The 21,997-nt window shown below is 33.2% G+C and overlaps 1 protein-coding gene and 1 long non-coding RNA gene across 7 annotated transcripts in view; one reads left to right on the plus strand and one right to left on the minus strand.

Moving 5' to 3' along the window:
* Positions 1–21,997, plus strand: part of LOC107626881 — a 113,542-nt gene that overhangs the window by 6,602 nt on the left and 84,943 nt on the right. For 2 of the 5 annotated variants that reach the window (XM_021115423.1, XM_021115424.1), the window contains exons 5-9: positions 1,579–2,415; positions 2,581–3,429; positions 3,673–4,332; positions 4,423–5,244; positions 5,994–7,133. In XM_021115423.1, coding sequence (XP_020971082.1) covers positions 1,579–2,415; positions 2,581–3,429; positions 3,673–4,332; positions 4,423–5,244; positions 5,994–7,133 — 4,308 coding nt within the window. Of the gene's footprint in view, positions 1–1,578; positions 2,416–2,580; positions 3,430–3,672; positions 4,333–4,422; positions 5,245–5,993; positions 7,134–11,778; positions 12,810–13,056; positions 13,173–13,492; positions 13,829–21,997 lie in introns of those variants that run through there. The other 3 variants (XM_021115428.1, XM_021115427.1, XM_021115425.1) reach the window with 3 other exon arrangements.
* On the minus strand, positions 7,968–10,672 carry LOC107624971. 2 transcript variants are annotated; one of them, XR_001617027.2, is made up of 4 exons: positions 10,349–10,672; positions 10,196–10,249; positions 9,970–10,107; positions 7,968–8,280 (listed from the first exon to the last, which is right to left on the minus strand). It is a non-coding gene; the product is annotated as an uncharacterized LOC107624971 (long non-coding RNA). The 2 variants fall into 2 exon arrangements; XR_002357081.1 differs by having other exon boundaries at positions 10,196–10,672.

A 21,997-nucleotide genomic window follows, 5' to 3' on the forward strand; every position in this document is an offset into this window, starting at 1 on the left:
AAATAATAGTTGATTTGGCAAGAATTGAGTGGTTGATTCTAAAATTTTACCAAGTAAGCGATATTGCTGACATGACATTAGTAGAAGGAGAAATATGTCTTAAAAATAATGTGGGTAAACTTATCCATCTACTTTTATATATTAAGAATAGAATAGATTTGAGTCTTTAAAAAATTTGCTTTTATTAAAAAAAAGCTAATAATAACTTAATTTTAAAAAAATAAAAATAAAAGACATTTTTAATATTTAAAATTTTTTTTAAAAAGTTAATCTAAATATAAAATTATTTTTGTCGGTTAAAAAAAATATACCTTTTAAAAAGATAAAAAAATAAGTACTTTTTTTGAAAGTCAATTCAAACTGACTTGTTATCCTGAGCACGTGTTACTTTTTTATTGGTTGATTTTTTAATTTGGTTATTAACTACGCTGCAGATTTGAATCAAAATTAATGTTTAATTTTAACTATGCTAGGGTCAGACTATAATTCACTTATTCTTTAAATTTGTATCTTTGTATTAAATTTGAAAAATATTAGTCCATGCTGGCCTAAATTTTAAAACTTTTTCTCTTCGATGTTATTTAATTTAAAAGAAAAGACAAAAAAAAAAAAACACACTGATGAATAAAAGTACATCACACCACTAATCATAAAAGTCAGATTTAATTTAAGGGAGTGTATGCATGTTAATTTCAATCTTCCGTGGAGTTAAATATTATATTTGGTTATTTTTGTCGTTTTCAATAATATTTTGAAGATATGTTTAGGATCTCGCTAGGGAGACAATGAACTATTTGTATAATGTGTACAATGGGCTATTGAGTTACAAAATGAACATCCTCATACTATCTAGAATAACCATTCGAGTACTAGTGATAATAAACATCTTCCCAAAAGGTTAAACTGATTTTGGAGTTCACCAATAATCAAACTCTTGACCTTTCGGATTTAGCACTCTAATACCATGTCATGATACTACTCATCCCAAAAGCTTCAGGGAAAAGATAATACTAATGATTATATGTCTAATACTCCATAAACCTCTATTGTACACATTGTATAAATATTTCATTGGCTCCTCGTACTTTTCCAATTTTAAAATTTGAATGATATAAAAATAAAAAAGTTGGATCATATAAAATAAAAATTTTAAAATTTATATGTTGCAATTGATCATCCTCCTATTTTGCACTCGCCTCTGTCTCTTCCTCCTCTCTCGACAGCCCTGCGTTTGCCTCCGTCATCGCTTTTGAACTCCTCCGTCATCGCTTTCTGTTGATATTTTTTTGAAAGTTAAAAAAATTAGTTGCTCTTGTTGTGGGTGAGAGGTGAGTAGTGATGGAAATTAAGGTGAGCTGAGTTATATGACCGGACCGATTACCATTTCAGTTATGATAATTATGGTTTGATCATTCCTAGATTTTAGTTAATTTTTTTATTAAATATTTTTAATATGTAATTTATAGAATTTTTGAAAGGAAAAAAGAATTTCAAATGAGTTGTTTGCACTTTGAATGCAGTAAATGTATTTAGCATAATTGCTAATTCAATTAGCTTGCTATTGTGAACCAAAAGCAGGATGCAATTTTTCCAAATTTGAAGACTGTCAAACTGAGTAACATAAAGAGTTTGTGTAAAATATGGAATTCTGAAGCTCATGAAAATTCTTTTGGCAAACTACACACTCTTATCATTGAGAAATGTGATGAATTGGTCCATGTGATTCCTTATAATATAGTTGGAAGATTGTCGAATTTAAGTTCCTTGAGGGTTACGAACTGCGAGTCAATCAAAGTTATATTTGAAGAAGCTGATGATGATAATAGAAAACAAGATAACATCAAGTTGCAAGATATTCATTTAGAAACACTCCCAAAACTGAAAAATGTATTCAAATGGAAGAAAGAAGTAAAATGGAGTGATCTCAAATTGCAAAAGATATGGGTGCATGATTGTGAAAGGTTGGAAAACATATTTTCAGTTTCTGTAGTCAAGACTACTGAAATAAATATGGAAAGTCTTGAAAGCCTTGTGGTTTCAGATTGCTCTCAACTCAGAGAAATAGTGGACAACAAGGGAGCAGATGTTGTCATCGACAAAAGTGGTCCTGTTAAATTCAACTTGCCTAAATTGAGGAAAATAGTAGGCAAGAAGGGACAAGATGATGTTATCGACAAAAGTGGTCCTGTTAAATTCAACTTGCCTAAATTGACTAGTGTCAAGCTTTTGGAACTATCAAAATTCAAGAGTTTTTATTCATCGGGAGCTTATGAATTAAGTTGTCCAGCATTGAATGACCTATCTATTCAACGTTGTTACTTGTTGGAACCATTTGAAGAAATCCTATTGCATGCAAAAACAAAGAATATTCTTTTTCCAGAAAATTCTAAAACTGGAGAAATAAAAGTAAAGGAGGTAATACTAGCAAGTCTTTTAACTCCGAATAGATTCTAGCTTGCTAGTAGAAAAATGGAAGAAAATTTATGGGATAAGAAAAATTAAACAAATTAATTAAAATAGAACAGTCAATGTGGCAATGTTGTATATAATTCATTAATTTTCATTATTGATTTCATATAGGTAATGAATAACAAGTTAAAGTCCATGCACATTGAACCGCGACATCTAGTCGGGTCATCAATGGACTATGACTACAGAAGGGATAGCTTAGAAGAGCTTCAGTTGTCTCGACTGAATAATACTGATATTATATATTGTTTCCTTCATTGCAACCCTAACCTCAAGAGCTTATGCTTGAATCATTGTTATTACTTTAGAGAATTGAAGCCTGGTGGAACAAGAAGGCCCGCTATTGGGGTTGTGCCAAAGTTGAAAAGCTTGACATTAACAAACATGTATTATCTTGAGAAGATTTGCTTTGAACAAGATGCAGTCCTTCAAAAGATAGAGTCATTGGTTATAAACAATTGTTTAAGTTTGTACACCATAGCACCTTCGTCTGTGTCTCTCGCTCACTTGACAATTCTAGAAGTGGTTGACTGTGGGCAATTAAGATATGTGATGTCACCATCAACTGCCAAAAGCTTGGGTCAACTCAAATCCATGAAGGTAATCAATTGTGAAATTCTAGAGGAAATTGTTTCAGAGAAAACACAACAAGGACAGGAAGAAAAAGAAAATGTAGTCACGGAGGTTCCCATCATTTTCAAACAATTGACAACTCTTGAGCTTGTGTCATTGGAGAGCTTTAATAGTTTCTGCAGCTCCAAGAATTGTGCCTTTAAATTCCCTTCACTGGAGAATTTTATTGTGAGTGCATGCCCCAGAATGCGAGTTTTCTCTGCAAATGAAGTGGACTGTGGGCCAAATTTGCAAAAGATATATTATGTGCATCACAAAAAGAAAAAGAGATGGTGTTGGCACGAAGACAATATAAAATCTACAATAAAATACATATATGACAATAAGGTAAGTCTTTTATGAATTTTTTTTTTATTAGTGGTTTCCTTTTTATTTTCTCATTTAATTAATAATTAAGACATATAGCTTATTTCATTTTATTTTATTCGAACATGACTTTGTTTGAATTAGTTGGCGAAGACCTTTATAATTAACATTTTTATTTACGCAGATCATTATCAAATGAAATATTCGAATAATGTAACAAGTATACTTCAATTTTTGTGATAACTAATTTTGCATTATTCACAGAAATTTTTTGAAGGCATGAATGAGTTGCATTTGTATTCTGATAAAGTTTTTCTAAAATCAATCTGGCAAAGTAAAGAAGGTCCCCGAAAAGATTGGTTTTCTGGTTTAAAAAATCTGACGCTATATGACTGGGATGCATCGCATGCAATTCCGTCAAATGTCCTCTGTTGTTTGAAGAGCTTACAAGAAATTCGAGTGGAGCTCTGCCACAACATAGAAAGCATTTTTGAGATGGATGACACTAAGAGCTGGGAATCATCATTCCAACTGAAGAAGCTAAGTTTAAATTATCTTACAAGTCTGAAGAGTGTGTGGCAACATGACAAAGGAGAAATCCTTCTAGGCTTTCAAAATCTGCAGCAGGTCACTATCAATGGTTGTAGTAAACTGACAAGTGTATTTCCTACTGTCTTGGCCAGAGATCTTAAAAAGCTCGAGGAACTTGATGTAAGCGATTGCGCTCAGTTGCAAGAACTTGTTGGAAAAGATCAAGAGGAAGCAGTGGAAGGATCACAAAAGTTTGTGTTTCCTCGTTTAACCAAACTAAAACTATCAGAGTTGCCACAGCTAAGAGACTTAAACTCTGGAAGATTGACTCTGGAGTGCCCCGAGTTAAAGCAGCTGCACCTGTTTCCGAAGCAACAACAAAAATATCCGGAGGTAATAAGCAAGTGCATGGGGTCTATATACACTTTTTCTTCTCTTATATATTTTGTTTCTTATCATTTGCGTTCCTTAATTCATTAATAGGACGGTGTTTCCAAGGTGGAGAAGTTGTGGCTCAATCCAAATCACACTTGGGCGAAGCAGTTTATGAATAAAGGCGACTTTCATCACTATTTAAATGAACTTTACCTTAGGTACTCTGGTTACAATGATGATGGAGAGAACTCTACTTCACCATTTGAGATACTTGCTGACAAGATGCTTCCCAAATTAGAGATTATTGATATATATGGGAACAAACATTGCAAAACCATGAATATTCCCAAAGAAGCGGGTGAGAGGATGCTTCACTTGAAAGAATTGAAGTTGGACTCACTAAATGAGCTGAACTCCATTAGTGGGCTAGAGTACTTGTTAAAGCTGCGGTTATTGAAGGTTTCTTTTTGTCGTAAATTGACAACAGTATTAGTACTACAATCATGTTCCAATCTGAAAGAATTGCATATAAATGATTGTGATGGATTGGAATGTTTATTGACATCCTCAGCAGTAAAAATGCTAATACACCTTGAGGAGTTGAAAGTTGAATACTGTAAGTCATTGAAAGAAATAGTGGGAAAAGAAGAAGAAAGTGGGACGGAAGACATTATTGAATTTAAGCGCCTACACAGGATAACTCTTGAATCTCTGTATAGCCTGGAATGCTTTTATTCAGGGAATGCCACACTGAATTTGCCTTCTTTAATTCGAGTGGACATACAAGACTGCCCCAAGATGAAAATTTTCTCTCAAACAGAAATAAATGTGAAACCACCATTATTTCAAGTATTTTACTCCTATTATGAAGCTGAAAGATTGTTCTTCGATGATCTAAACGTAGCTGCTGCATACCAGTTTCTACAACAGGTAAAAACTTTTGAATCTATTTCCATCATTACGTTAAACATACTAAGATCTGAGTACAAAATTCACCAGTTAAGAAATTGATCATATATCCTTTTATTATATATTGATATAAATTTTGGAAATGAAATGAAAATTGGCAATATATTATTTTTTTTGTTAGCATTGTTTTATGGTCACGCCAAAAGAGGTATAATTAATTAATATAATTTCGACAAGGAAAAGTCTAGGGGCCAACAACTTTTGTGTTTTCTGACCAGCACTTAACCATCAAAACAAAAGTGAGTGATCTCCCACCATTAGATGTAATCTCATACTATTAAAAATACTATTGATAGCCAATTGATGGTTACAAAACAACAAAAATTGCTGATCCCCTACCATTCCTCTTTTGACAAAATGATCAATGTGGGTAAATATAAAATTCCAAACATCTATTTATAAAATGGTAAGTGACAAACAAATGATTAGAAAGTAAATTATGCTAACCATATCTAAACCTTTATAAACAAGGGATAAAAGATTTTTTATATCAATTTCAAACTATCGGCAAATGAATTTGTATGTTGTCCATTAAATTTGATAAGATGTTTAGTAGTTTTTTCAATTAAAAAACTCAGAATTTATTTATTATTTCTTTTGTAATTAATTATATTCATCACTATTGTTATTTCTGATAGAAAATTTAAAATATTTAAAGTTCTAATTAATCTTTTTTATTATATATACTTTCCTGACATAATAAAACCCAGGAACATCTTGTTCTTGAAAATCATTGGGAGCTAAAAGATTTATGGCTTGATAAAGTACATATCTTAGGAAAGAGCTATTTCTCTGATTTCAAATTGGAAAGTCTGGTGGTGAAAGGGTGTGATGAATTTTTTACAACCGCAATACTACCTTCTCATTTACTTCCCTTCTTCAGTGGATTACAAGAGTTGGAGGTGCAGGGATACAATTCTGTTGAGGCCATATTCGAAGTCAAAGATACACCAACAGATATTGTTATTCCTTTGAAAAAATTGACCTTGGAGAAACTTCCAACTTTGAGCCATGTTTGGAACAAGCATCCTAAAAGAAAGCTAAGTTTTCCAAAATTGGAGGAGGTTATTGTTGATGAATGTGGAAGCTTAAAATCCTTGTTCCCAGAATCAGTTAACATACAGAGGTTAGAAGTGAAGAATTGTGAGAAGTTAGTTGAAATTGTCTCCAGAGATGAACTAGCCAAAGAAGAAGAAGCAAATAAACAGGTTAATATCTTCTCCAAACTATCTTGTCTGAAGCTGTGGAATTTGCCAAATCTGAGCTACATTTATCATGGAATGGAAGTCTCTGAAATTTCATTATCAAATGCATTACTACCATGGCATATGCTACATTCCCTTCATAAATTGGAAGAGTTGGTGGTTGGGACTTGTGGTTCCTTTGAGACAATATTTGATGTGAAAGATGCTCCAACAAATGAAGAAGATACAAACATGATGACTGTTATTCTTTTGAAGACATTGACTTTGGAACATCTGCCAACTCTAAGCCATATTTGGAACAAGGATCCTAAAAGAAGTAGTCTCAACTTTCCATGTTTGGAGGAAGTAGTTGTGAATGGATGTAAAAGCCTCACAAGCTTGTTGCCAGCATCATTGCCCATGTCTAACATAAAAAAGATAGATGTAAAAAACTGTGAGGAATTGGTTGAAATTGTAACAAAAGATGAAGCAGACAATGAAGAAATAAATAAGGAGTTTATTATGTTCCCTAAGCTAACCTCATTGACTCTGCACAATTTGCCAAATCTTACATACATTTATGCTGGAATGCAAATTCTAAATCTGCCCAAGTTAAGAGAGTTGGATATTTCTCAGTGTAAATTTGCAACAGATTCCACTGCAGAGGTACGAAAGCTCCTACCTTAAAAATATTCCTAAGTTTCTAATCTTGTTAGGTTTATATATGATATGCTTATTCTTATTTTTTGTTTGTTAATAACTTAATATATCTCTGACGAATCAATCCAAGTCTTTTAAATCATTCATAATGAGCACTCACCAAAAAATCATTCATAATGAGCCAAATGCATGTATATAATATAAGAAGCTACCCACCATTAGAAAATTATAGTATTTATATTTGGTAAATTAAATTAAAAATGACTTTTAATAAATATAAATAATAATAATTATATTTAATAAAATAGTTTTTAAAATTTAAAAATAGGGTTAACCACAAAAAATGCCCCCGAATTATTTAAACGCTGACAAAAATACACCCGAATTTTACTATCGACAAAAATGCCTTCAAATAATTTAAAAACACAACAATAATACCCAATAGTAAATATATATTTCAAAAAATACCTTAAAAATTAAATTTTGATGCAATTTTTTACTATGATTATAAAAATAAGATATTATTATACTTAAAATTTGGTGATTTTTTGTTAAGTATATATTTTTTTATAATTTTTTTTGTTAACAACCAATAATACTTTTAAAAAATCACAAAACAATATATACTTAACAAAAATTCACCACATTTTAAGAATAATAATATTTCATTTTAATAATTATGCTTGTAAAAAATTGCATCAAAATTTAATCTTTAATGTATTTTTTGAGAAATACATATTTAATGTTAGTTCTTTTGCAAGATTATCTAACATTAAATATGTATTTCTCAAAAAATACATTAGGATTACTTGCGTGCTAAGAAACCTAATAGGAACATGATAAAACAATAAACGAAGGGATAAAGAAAAGCCAAGGAACAACATAACTAGCCTCTGACTCAGCCTGCGAAGCTAAGGCTGGCCGGAGGATATATATATACATATAAACATACTTAAGTATCCCCAAAATACACCAAAACATCAAAGTAAACTCCTATCTCTCCCTAATCCTCTAAGAGGAGCAGCATACACAAGTTACTTGGAGAGTAAGCTAAACAAATATATACATGTATACAACCAAAACCAAAATACACCCAAGGACTACTTCGCTTCCCAAGATCCAGACGTCTAGTGAGGAGCTTCTCGACCTGCATCTGAAAAACAACAATACAATATGGAATGAGAACCGGAGGTTCTCAGCATGGTAAAAGTGCCACGCGCATAAGAAATACGGTCCTGAGAATGCCATAGGCAATCCTAGAACTCCGTTATTCAATTATCCAACTTAAGTACTAAATAGAAGCCATAAATAGGGGTAGGTATTCTAAATCTGCCTAACTTACTCAAGTTCAAGCTTAACCTAACACTAAACCATTTCCTCCGTTTTCCCCATCCTTTCATCATTCAGAATGCAACAGAAACAAGCAACCAAACAAGTTCCCGCACAAGTAATGATCAAATAGTACAAATAGCAAGTATAACAAATAGCAGGTAATATATATCAATTAGGCATACCCAGGAAATGCATAGCAATCCATACAAACAAATGCATATGATGCATGCCTGTCCTATGGCTGATGGGGCCCATCTGTCGGTTATCCAGCCAACCCGACAAGTCTGAAAACCTTAGACTATCTCCCGTCGCGCATCCCCAAGAGTCTATGCATAGAGTTCACATTCAATCATCATATAATCACTCAATGGGGGCTATCCATACCCGGGAATTTATACGTGCCCGGTCACCCTTACGACGTAGGGTCAACAGAGTATCGAGATTCAACCTGGAACACGTGGTGGCGAGCCACAGTTCTTACCTAGGGAAACTCGTATCTCAGATATCATTATTCATAAGCCATGGCAATTATCATCAATACATCATCAAGTATCAAAGCTTAACATTAAACTTCATTAACTTCCTTATTTTCTTCATAAAAGCCACTATTTATAACTTTCTTCACCTTCAAGTTATCTTATTTTCCTAGCTTCTTTTACCTACTGGACCTAGAACCATACTTTAAGCCTTAAAGGGAAGAAAATGGAGGTTTAGAAGTGGAAAATTGGTTTAAAAACATTCAAAGCCGGTTTGGTCACCCTGAACTCAGATTTAAACACTAAACTTGCAACGTCCATAACTTTCTCCACAAAATTCCGTTTTCCACAAAGTTGATATCAATCAAAAGCTCTTGAAACTATCTTTTATTTGCAATAAACCACAACCCAATCCAAAATTTGAGGAGAATATTATGGACGTCTAAAATTCATCAAAATTTGGTTTTAACCACTTTCAACAAAACCTCTTTTTCTCCAACTTAAGTTTCTTACCATTTAAAACTTGCATTGTAAAACCATATCAACTCAATTCATCAACAACCATTACCAATATAAGCTTTAATCAACTCAACCAACCTAGAACATCAAAATTATCCACTTTTACCTCATACATCAATAACTTTTCCTTTGTTCACATCAATTCTTCACCTATACCAATTCTCATCATATATTTATCAACCTTCTATCAACATATACCAATTAAATGCCATTAACATAAATCAATTCTTCATACATGTTAATCCATCAACTTGACATAACAACCATTTATTAACAATCACCAACCATAATTCATCAATATCAACTTCAATATAACCCATTATAAGCAAGTCCAAAAGCATGAAATTAATAACATCAATACCTCATAATTCCAATCTATGTTCATCAACAATTTACTCCAACAACATTACAAACTACTCATTAAATGCAATTAACAGTTCAACTTATCCTATGGTTCCTCTAACCTAAGTTTTCACAACACTGTAAATATTAAACGTGCGAAACTTAAACCATACATTGGCCGATCACTTAGTTCACCCAAGGCAGCCTCACAACTCAAAATTACAGCCCCTCCAAACTCAATCAAACAGCCCCAAACCAAGCTTGATCACCAACAAGTCTCCAACAAGCATCAACATTCACATACACACTACCTAAACCACAATTAACACATCCAAACATAACAACTCAATACCCAAATTCCTAAATTCAGAAATTTTATTAGGGTTTGAGATCTCTTACCTTTACCCACTGATCCTTGGGCAATACCCACAAGAAATCAAGTCTAGTGGACCCCTAAAACATAAAAATCATAAAGGAATTGAGTTTCTCAAACCTTAAACTCGAAATTCATATACCAGCAGAAATGGAGCTAGGAAAAACCGATTCACTTACTGTTTTGTTTGGATAGAATTGAAGAGCTCGACGAGCCCGACACGTGGCCGCAAACGGTGCGGCGATCGGAGCCCGGATGAGGAAGTTATGGTAGTTGGAAGGAATGGTGAGGGTTTGTGAATCTCCTCTCCCTCCCTTGCTGTAATGGCGTCGCAGCAGCTTGTGAAGAAGAAAAGAGCTGCTGCCTCATTTAAGTGTTTGGGTCCAGTTCAACCGGTTTGGCCTTTTCGGTCCGTTTTTTGGCCAAATTTTTGAAATTGGTATCAAAATTTTTGTTTCGACGAGCTCTATCCTATTTTGATATTAGTTTTGTATTTTTAGCTTTCCTAATTAAAATTCAATTTATTAACTAATAATTTACCGATTTTTGCAGGGTTTACAATAATCATTTTGATTTACCAAATACAAAATAAAATACGGTGACTTTTTAAAAAGTTTAACAAAGCAAATTAACATCATTTTGATTTTAGTAGCATATCTCAAATATTCAACTAAATACGAGCAGCTTTTGCCATTTCTGATCTTTTGCTTGTATATGTGGTAATAGCTTATATGCACATCTAAAAGTCAATTTAAAAATTGCATGCTGAAAATACAAAATTGCATATGCATATATCGATTTATATTAATAACCTGTTATACGTAATAATGTTAGATATTTTTTTCGTTTTAAAAATTCGGTAGTTTGTTTTTTTGTCAAAAAAATATTTAGTCTTTAAAAAAATATACAATACTAAACTTATTTTAATTCTTTTATGATATTACTTAAAAAAATTAATACTTTTGCCTTTCTTTTGAAAATAAGCTTATTGAGAAAAGTTAATTCCATTGATTTGTCATCCTCGTATGTTTCAAGTATAATGTCAAATAATATTTTTGAAATTATCTGCAATAAATTATAGTTTGGCAATGAACTCAAAAGAATTGATTCTTATTTTGAGTTTAGGATTGAATTAAGAGTATCTATAAATTTTAAACAAAGAGACTGAAAATAGTGAGTTAATATTTTATTTAAAAAAAGCCATTTAACTATTTTGCAATAGACTTTGTCACAATAATACCTTTTTATAACTAAAAAAAAAGTGGCAAATTCTTTATTAAATTTGTTATTTACCGTTGAACAAATTGATCTTTTCTTATTTAAAATATTTTTAAATTCAATTGTCATGTGAAATCTTTTTTTATTTATAAGAAAAGCTATATTGATCGAGTAAAATAATCTTTTATCACATGTTATCTTCATCGTCAAGAAGAGTAATTTCTATAACACATGTTTAACTTATAAGCTTCTGCATGCTTCATTTATTTTATTTTATTTAGAATACTTTACGCATTTTGCAACATTTAAAAAAGGGAGAAGGTAAATTATATTGTCATGTCATGATGATGGTGTGTTGTCCTTCTTACTAAATTTGAATCCAATGGAGCAGGTTGTTACCCCTCACTTACAGCAACTGTCAATAGACAAGGCAGGTGTGATGATGCTTGACAATGAACTGCTTCATTTGGACCCACAAAACATAACATATCTGACATTGCAAGGCTTTAATGATATTCATGACTCAGATGCTGCATCTGCCTTTGATTTCTTTCCGAAGGTGCCACTTCCCAATATTCAGATGCTTGGGGTGGCCGACAGTGCTTTCAAGGAAATATTTCCCTCAAAAAAGCCTGAGATTATTCATTCACAGCTGCTTGCTCAAAAATTGGAACTGAGGAATCTGCACAAGCTTGAATCTATTGGGTTAGACCACACCTGGGTAACCTTCTCTAATCTCACATCGGTAAAAGTTGAGGGTTGTGCATCTTTGAAGTCTTTGTTCACTTCTTCAACCGCCAAATGTCTTGTTCAACTTGAACAGTTGCACATATCCAAATGTGAAGCACTCGAAAGTTTAATGCTGGATTATCAACCACATGAGAAACTGTCTCTTAGCCAAATACCAAAACTTGAGAGCTTCTACAAAGGAAATTCAACTTTGAATTTTCCATCTCTAAAGAAAGTCAAGGTCACTGAATGCAACAGATTGGAGTATATGTTCACATTCTCAACTGCCAAAAGCTTGCAAAATTTGAATAAGATGAAGATTTCCAAATGTAAGTCATTGGAAACAGTAGTTTTGGCAACACAAGAGGCAAACAAACAGCATGAAGATCTCACATTCCCAGACCTCGAATATCTGACTCTTAGTGAACTGCCAAAACTTGAAAGTTTTTTCACCGGAAACTCATCAACTTTGAATTTCCCAAGGTTTGGGTTTGAAGTTTGCATCAGTCAATGCGAGAGCATGAAAACTTTCTCACACGGTCACGTGGAAGCACCTGAATTATGGAAGGTGGAGATAGATGGAGTTCGTTGCTCAAACGAGAATCCTCTAAACACTACAGTTAGTCAACAATTTGAGAATCGATCGAATAAAGCAGCATTGATGAGTTAATTAGTACAATCATAATTTAACATGTAAGTTATTCTCTATCTGCTCAATTTGCATCTTCTTTGACTTTTCATGTTATACACTCCACCAAAACAATGGAGGAAGTTTCTGTTTTGAAATGTCATTTAATTTGCTTCCTTCATATTCGATTATATAATATTTTTGACATTGCTTATTTTATTATCCAATGCTTGTTCTTTCTGAGAATTTTAAAAAGAACAGTACAGTTAATTTGTCTCGAGTTAACTAGCCCTTGTATACAAATTCTTGCAGGAAATTTGTTGCTTGCTGAGAGAAGCTTATTTTCAAGGCATGCATTTGTTACCAGTTAGCCTTGCAAAACTAGTAGTCTAATCAAGGAGTAATGGACGAATAAATAAGGATGGTTAGTAAGATTTTTCTTTTTATTTTAAAAAATAAATAAAGTTGGAAATGGTTATGGTTTCATTATGTATGGATACAATCTCATGATTATGACAAATTGACCACTAAAATTATTAGGCCAAGTAACCAATTAGCTATAAAAAAACACAAGTTAATTTGACGCAGTTGCATATTTCTTTTTGCTACAGGAAAGTCTTACTATAATAAGTTTGGGTAACAATCATTCAACTCAAATCATAAAGAATGTTGCTTTTTTCAATCTTGTAACTTTTTAAACTTTAGTCAATATTATCTAACACAATTTTTTGTGAAATTTATTTTCTAGGTTCTATGGGACACCAAATGTAGGAGGAGGATATAAGTAGATCCCATCAAAGCAACAAATATTCATTTCTATTTGAGTGTGGTGTGTTGTGCATGATATAAATAAATTCCCTGTATTATTATGCAGGAAGAAGTGTATGATTCCTTTTTAACTTTTAAGTGACAAAGCTATAAGCTAAGTGTGTTTTATCACTTTATGAATAAATTATATTTTGGATTTTTATACAAGATATAAGGTGTATGTGTGTGGTTAATTTATTGAGAGTATTAGTGTACTTTTATGTATGAAAGTAGACTAATAATTTTGTACAATATTGAAGGAGTGTGTGGTTTGTGTTTCTTATTTCTACATAACACTATTTTAATGCATAACTAATAACTGTGATCTTATGTTACTATAAAAATTCAAGTTGTGTATGCCTTTACTTGTAAACAGCGTATTGCTATGGTAACTATGACATGTATATTTTGATTATTTTCTTTTTAAAAAATTGTGATTGTTGGATAAGATCGTATTAGTTACAAATATACTGCCACCAACATACTGCTAGCAAAGAATAGAGATGAGTGTCTCGGCAAGATTAATTGGATATAATTATTTCATGCAACTCTTTCCATATAATAGTGCAATCACTACAACAAAACAACATTTTGGCGACGCTTTTTTTAATGCTTGGCGACAGTTTTAACCGTTACTAAATGTTTTCGCGACGGTTAACAAAAGTGTCATAGATTTGAGCGTCGCCAGCTGACATAGTGACGGTTTTGGACCACCGTTGGTAAGAAGTATCGCTAAATTGTTTGTGACAATTTTTGAAGTATAAAAACCGTCACTAATTTGTAACACTTGTCAAGGTGTTTTTTGTACTGTATTTCGTGACATTTTCAAACTGTCATTAAATTACTAAATCCAGTGACGGTTTTTTTTCTATTTCGTGACTGTTTTAAACTATCATGAAACTTTTAGCGACAATTTGAAACCGTCATTAAGTTACTAGTTCTTATGACTGCTTTTAGGTACATTTAGTGATTGTTTAAATTGTCACAATATTTTTAGTGATGGTTTTTCGATTTAAAATCATCACTAAATTACTAATTCCTGTGACAGTTTTTTCCTGTATTTAGTGACTGTTTTAAACTCTCATAATCTCTCCAACATCAATGCTTTCTTTTATTAATTATTGCAAAAATGATTTCTATTATAAATAATAATTTGTGTTTACCAACAACATAATAAATGGCATTATATTTCAACAAATTTAAACTAAATCTCACAAGTTTTACAAAAATAGAAACTATATTTCAAAAGTTAAATTCTATAAGTTTTACATAGTCATAATCCATAAAATGTAAATTCAAAAAATCCTAACTTAATCCAAATATATAAAGCTAACAATTGTACTTGTAACCTAATCCTCAACTTTTCTCCGCAACTTCGCTTCATGTTCAACCTCAATAGTATCCAGCTTCAACAATTGCTTCACAAGCAACTCTTGTCCTTTGCAAATGAGAGAATGCAGTGATTAGAATGCATTCACGAATAATAATATAGAAAATTAGAAATATCCGAAGAAAAATTACCACCAAGACTAATGCACATTTGAATTTGTTTGAAATACATGGCATAACCCCAAGCTCATAAAAATCAAGTGGAAACCTACCACTGCTATTGATGACAGGGAGAGAAATGAGCCAACTAAAACACCTTCACACAATTTGGCTCCAAATATCTGCAAATCAAGTGGAAAATGATGTTCAGACCCCGTCTCTACTCAACCATAAATACTTAATCTATTGAAGATCATAACATATACACTCAGCATCATACCTTGGAAAGAATAGAAATTTGAAGAAGACCTCCTCCTAAAATAGCAACAGGTCCAACAACTTTTAACTACATGGATACAAATTTCAGAACAGTTTCTCTTTAGAAAATGAAAATCTATCATTATTCTACAACCCCTAGATAAGAAAGTTTTGTAAATTTTTGTAATGGAATATAAATAAACCAAAACTCAAAACTATTAAACCCTGATAAGAAACCGCATGTACAAAATTATACTTTGTGCCATCATATAATATTTCTCATTACTTTCTAGATAATGCTGTAAAATAGAATTTTGGAAGAAATAAGCAATATAATTATTAATAGCCAAGCTTTAAAAAGAGAGGTGCAATTTCAGAAAGGAAACTTGCCTTGGCCTGATCACTTTCATCCTCATTTTCAAGAGTAGATTCACTCTTATCAAGAAAACTGCCACATTGTGCCTCGTCAATATCATGTTCAAAGCGACCTGCTGCAGCCTTTGCTTCTTGTAGCTTGGAACCAAGCTTTTGGAGATACTTCTCAGTCTCTTTAAGAAGTTGCTTGATACGGTCAGATTTCGCATCCTAATAAAATAATTGAGGTCGATGATTCAGAAAAGCTATTGAGCATTGGCACTTTTATGCAAGTCTAGAAACCATTAACATATATTAAGTACAATAAATATAATGCAAGGTTTTTGAGCAACTCACACTTTCTCCTCATTAGTAATTACATCCTCCCCAAGTTTTTTTACTGCAACCTCTGTCCCATGCAGAATCCACTGCAGAAAATGTCCTGCCAATATAATGCAGAAAATACTAAGAAAGGAGCTTCTAGCAGTATATATTTATATCTAGAATTCCTTTGTTAAAGTTAATAGAACTCCAATAACAAAGAATAACCCATCCCTTTGCATGAATTTTTCACCTTTCAGGATCTAAAAAGTTCTAGCATTGGAAAAGCACTAACAGTCGTTGCTATTCGTGATCGGTCAATACCTGTTTCTTTTCCACACTCAAGTTTCTGCCTATTTGCCAAATTCTACAATAAAAAATGGACTAAATCGTGTTAAGGGAGACAAAATCCAAATACAAACAGGCAAACATGTATTAGAGATCTCACCTCTTTGTTTAGTTTTGACAGAAAACTAGAATAATACAATGGTATGTAGAAAACATTCATAGGACAACTATAAGGAATGTAGTAATATAGAATAAAATAGTAAAGAACAATCTTAAAGGAACAAGAGCCATGAAATTAAGATTAACAGGGACTTAGTTAACAGGAACAAATATTTAGTAACTTATTGTAGATAATTATGTGTTAGGCCAACATGTAAAGGTCATGTCAATGTCGTTACCTCCATTTTTCTCATCTTAGCTTCAAGAGATGCTTTCCCAGGCACTAACATGTAAGGTCATGCCAATGTATGTCTTCCCAAGAGCTTCTTAAATTCAACTTCAGCTTCAATGGTTCTTCCTCTCTGAAAAATACCTTTGACAAAGTATGATTAGCACATAAATACTAGATTTACAAGACAATGAATGACTTCTATTATCTTTGTAATATTAACTAATAAATAAAATGAAATTTAAATACCTCAAAAAGGTTTCTGCATTGATTCATGACCTTTCCTTTCAATCTTAATAAACATGTAACTTTCTTGTAGTTTACTCTCTTCTTGATTTGTATCAATTTTTTTTTTTTTGCATTAAATTAAACAATCACTGAGAGCAGATATGAACATTAGTCCTGCAGGCACTCCAAAGCCAATTTTCCATCCCAGGTTTTCTTGAATGTAAACAATTACACTCAATGCAATGATAGTTGAAACTCCTATTGAGGTATAATACCAATTAAAGTAGCTATCCAAGAACCTCTCATTGTTCGAGTTTTCTTTGACTGCGAGTTGATCCGCTCCAAAGGCTATGGAACAAGGTCTGACACAACCAGCTCCAATAGAAATTAGTCCTAAAGCAAGAAACAAAACTGCTAGCTGTGCTGCTGAAGCAGAGTTGCATATTTGGATGAGTGCTTCGTAAGGTTGTAGCGATGGGATCATGGCCGTTAACCATAAACTAGCTATTCCCTATAGTTTGGCATACAAGAAACATTAAAACTTATATGCAAAGGTACCATCAACATAATCATTATCTATGATTTTTCTAAAATCTTGTTTCCAATATTTTAAAAAGCAATATCAACCTCTATCTACATTCTACAACAAGTTCACCAAAGATTAATTTGCCTGAAGTAGTCTTTCCTCGGCATCAGTGATCAATTAAAGAATGATGTTAATTATCACAATTTGAAATGCGGTAATGTTATTAAGGATTAATCTCATGATTTAAATAAATGCTAATGCTAATACAAAAGTTCTAAATTAAAATCCACTAACAATGAGCTATACTCTTAAAGTTGTGCAACAATTACTGAAAGGTATCAGAGAATCAGATGAAAAGAAGAACGAAGTAGAAGAAGATGTTAAAGTGTTGTGAGAGTCATAGAGAATTCCAGAATTTGAGAGAGAGAGTTCTAGAAATTACGGTTATAGAAGTGAAGCCTAAACTGAGCTGTGATCTGCTATTTATACATAGTGAGGGCTGTAACAAACTGATGCCAGCTCACCATATTCCTAGCTACATTCCTAACTGATTGACAACTCAGATAACAGAATTCAGATAACAGAATTGGTGCCAAGCCACTAACTACTAACTGCCTATACGCTACTCCTAACATCCTCCCTTAACCTGAGGGGTGCTGCTTCCCTGGTATAGTCTCATTGAAATCCTCCCTTGAACTTACAGGAGGTCTTGGTGTGTCTGTGGCAACCCGAAGCTTTGGCCTGAGACTGTGGAAAGCTGCCTGCGACAGTGGCTTAGTCAGTATATCTGCAAGCTGGTCTTGTGAGGGTATGTGAACTACATGAGCTAGTTGCTGCACTACTCTGTTCCGTACAAAGTGAAGATCTATCTCAAAATATTTTGATCGACTGTGGAGAACTGGATTTCGGGTCATCAGTACTGTGCTTTGGTTGTCACAGAACATTGTGGGTGCTGGGCCAAGTGGTAAGCGCATCTCTAGTAGTAACTTTTGCAGCCAAATTGTGTCTGTCATAGCATCAGCTAACGCCCGAAATTCAGCCTCTGTGCTAGACCTTGAGACTGTTCGCTGCTTCCTACTTGACCAGGTAACTAAATTCGTGCCAAGGAAAACACAGTATCCTGATACGGACTTGCGATCATCAGTGTCTGTGGCCCAGTCAGAATCACTGAAAGCCATGATTCTTAAGGTGTCGCTCTTGTGGATCTGTAACCCTAGGTCAATTGTCCCGGCCAGGTAGCGAAGAATCCGCTTAACTGCTTTCCAGTGCATATCTGATGGAGCATGCATGTATTGGGACACCTTGCTGACAGAATAAGCAATCTCAGGTCTGGTAATGGTAGCATATTGAAGCCCCCTACCACAGATCTGTATAATGAGGGATTTTCGAAGGGAGATCCCATGCTTGCTGTGAGCTTGGGATTGCTGAGCATAGGAGTCGGCACTGGTTTGGCATCTGGCATGTTGGCTCTTCCTAGAAGCTCTTTGATGTATTTGGACTGTTTGAGAAGAAGGGAATCCGGCGAGTCCCTGACCACTTCGACCCCGAGAAAGAAGCTCATTTCTCCTAGATCTTTGAGGGTGAATACCGCATGCAGCTGTTGAATTAAGCTTTCAATTTCAGTGGCGCTGGTGCCCGTGACGAGAATGTCATCTACATAGGCCAGGAGATAAGTGGTGGACATCGAGCAGGAACGCATAAAGAGACATGGATCCAAGGTTGTACTGGTGAACCCAAAGCTGAATAAGGTGCTGCTGAGCTTGAGGTACCAGGCTCGTGGGGCTTGTTTCAGCCCATAGAGTGCCTTCTCTAGTTTACATACCACACCAGACCCGTGCGCATAGCCTTCTGGCTGCGCCATATAGACCGTCTCATGCAAGTCCCCATTGAGGAACGCATTGTTAAAGTCAATGTTATAATATTCAGTTTCCTCTCATACAATGCACATACAACTGTTGATGAAGCATAATTATAATATTCAGATTCTCTATTTCAATGCTACCAAATTCAAATAAGGCATATCCAAGTCAAATTATCCCCAATTTTCAAATTTCAATCATGATTATATAAGGATTTGATCATTTTGAAACCTAATTTGCAAATTTTTCCCCTAGAGATTACGTGGATCATAGATTTACCAAAAAGAACAGCAATTTGCTCGGAGACTTTGCTACCTTCTACGGCCGCGGTGGTGGATCTCAGAGCGAGAATTGATGGCATCGGAGACTGTGATGGAGTCTCCCTGTTGCTGATGGCTGCTACTGTGGAAGCGGCGACTTGCATCAGGAGTCTGGCCCCCGGTGGCCGCGTTCTCCAGACCGCCGCCAACGCGAATTGGAGGAAGTTGTTTTCGCCACCGGTGTTCGGTCCCACCGCGTAACGATGTCGTTCTCCTACATTGTTTCCATAACTACGCCATTGATGCTGAATCTGGAGAGCTCAAAGAAAACCCTACTCGCGTGCTTCAAGAATAAAATCCGAGCTCGAATCACGAGAATACTCCAGATTTAGGCGTGAAACTGATCCAAAAATTGATTTCCGATTCGAGCGTGATTTGGAATTTGGAGGATACAATTTGATTTGAATGTTGTTGAATTCGAAATCTATGGAAAACGAATAGAAGAAAAAACGGAATGAATGAATAAAGATGAGGATGAATTTTTGAAGAGGAAGCAGTGAGTTATTGGCTCAGGAGAGGTGAGTTGTAACTTGTTTATGATGAAGAAGGATGAGAGAAAAACGAAGATAAATGGCGATTAGGATTCTCGAGAAACGAAAAAGCAGTGAAAAGACATTACAATTTTACTGTTGAAAATACTTAAATACTGACGGTTAAAAAATTATAGAGATAAGTGTCACAATTTTATTTAATAGTGACTCTTAAAATATGGGTCACAAACTAAGTGTAGCTATTCAATTAAATTGGTGTAGTGAATATGTTTCCTTTTACAAAATTTAAGATCAGAGATATCATCAACTCTATCACAATATGAACAAATTTTGGAATACAATCTTGAGCAATAAGAAAGGAAGTCAACTACAAATAAAAATAGAAAATCATAATACCCGCCAGCAGAACAAATGCCAAGAGCAAGAAGATCTTCTAATGTTGTTGGTAGCAGATATGTCAATAGTGAAGCAGATAAACCAGCCACACCCACTCCACCGAAACTCGATAAAAACTAATATTAAAAAAATGTTAAGATATATTGACAGTATCATAACTAAATTTATGTAACAATAAGTAAACAAATAAATAATGATGTCAAATACAAAAGGAAAACAATAAAGAAAACTTTTGTTACTTAAGAAGATTCATAATAGTGCAAAGCTTGCAAGGATCAACACGCACAACATAGTGAGGTATTGCAAAAACACTAAACGAAAAAACTAAGTAAAAAATGACGCAGCAACATAGATGAGTCAAGCACCAGAAGCAAGTAAACTCGAAGCCTCAGGATAAGACATCTTGGCTCCTTGCAAATTCCACGAGACAAAAATGGGTATATTCACCTTCTCTCATACACAATTGACTTCCTGACTAAGATCTTTCGATTCATCAATATCATATATAAGAAAATCAGCACCTTCGGATTTATTTGCATTTACTGCAGCATCTACTGTTTGGACAATCCTAGCTACCAAGGGAAGTACCACCGATTCAGGTTTCGAATCCAACATAGTATTTCTAGCAACAACCGTGGGGAGACCTAAAAGAGAGAAAGGAATATAGAAAGCAGATACAACGTAAGACATTAAAAACAAGTGAATTTTTTTCTTTGTTGGTGTAATTTACACCAATAAAATAAATAAAATTTAAAATTACACAAATGTCCTAAATCAGAATTAATTAATGATTAGGTTATTTATGTATAAATTGAATAAAATTGATGTGTATTCTATACAAGTAGTAAGTCAAGTTAATTCACTACAGCATATACAGGTAAAATTACTACTTATACATATTATTGACGCATTTTATATACTTTTAAGTTAAGAGTATAACTTTAATGTACTTTCACAGTCGTACAATCACATCCATTCTTTTGGATGATCATTCACATAATTGGATGTACGTGTAAAATTATTTTATACTGACTGTGTATCAAAATTAAATTCTCAAAGTAATCGTTATTAACTTTATTAAAAAAAATATCAATAAAAAATACTCTCATTTGGATTCAAATAAAATATTAAAAAAATCAAAACGAATAAAATAGAAATATGACTTGTATTTTAGTTCAAATTTCAAAAAATTTATATTTTTATAAACTTATTATGAATTTAAAAAGGAACAATACAATTTTTTAAAATTCATTAAAAATCATCATTTGACTCATTAGCATCTAAAGAATCATCATCAGAATTTTTGGTGTTGAAAAAATTATTATAAAGTATAGTGTGACATAGGAGTTAAAACTTGAATTTTCTAAAATCAGAAGTACTAAATAGTTATACAATATAAAACAACTAACTATATTTATACAATATGTAATTTAAAAATAATTAAAATATTATATCAATTAAAATATCATTTAATTTGTGAAACTAAGTGTAGAATATATATTTGATATTTTATTATTTACTATTTTATT

The sequence above is a fragment of the Arachis ipaensis genome, chromosome B02, assembly GCF_000816755.2.
Source record: "Arachis ipaensis cultivar K30076 chromosome B02, Araip1.1, whole genome shotgun sequence".
Classification (NCBI taxonomy): domain Eukaryota; kingdom Viridiplantae; phylum Streptophyta; class Magnoliopsida; order Fabales; family Fabaceae; genus Arachis; species Arachis ipaensis.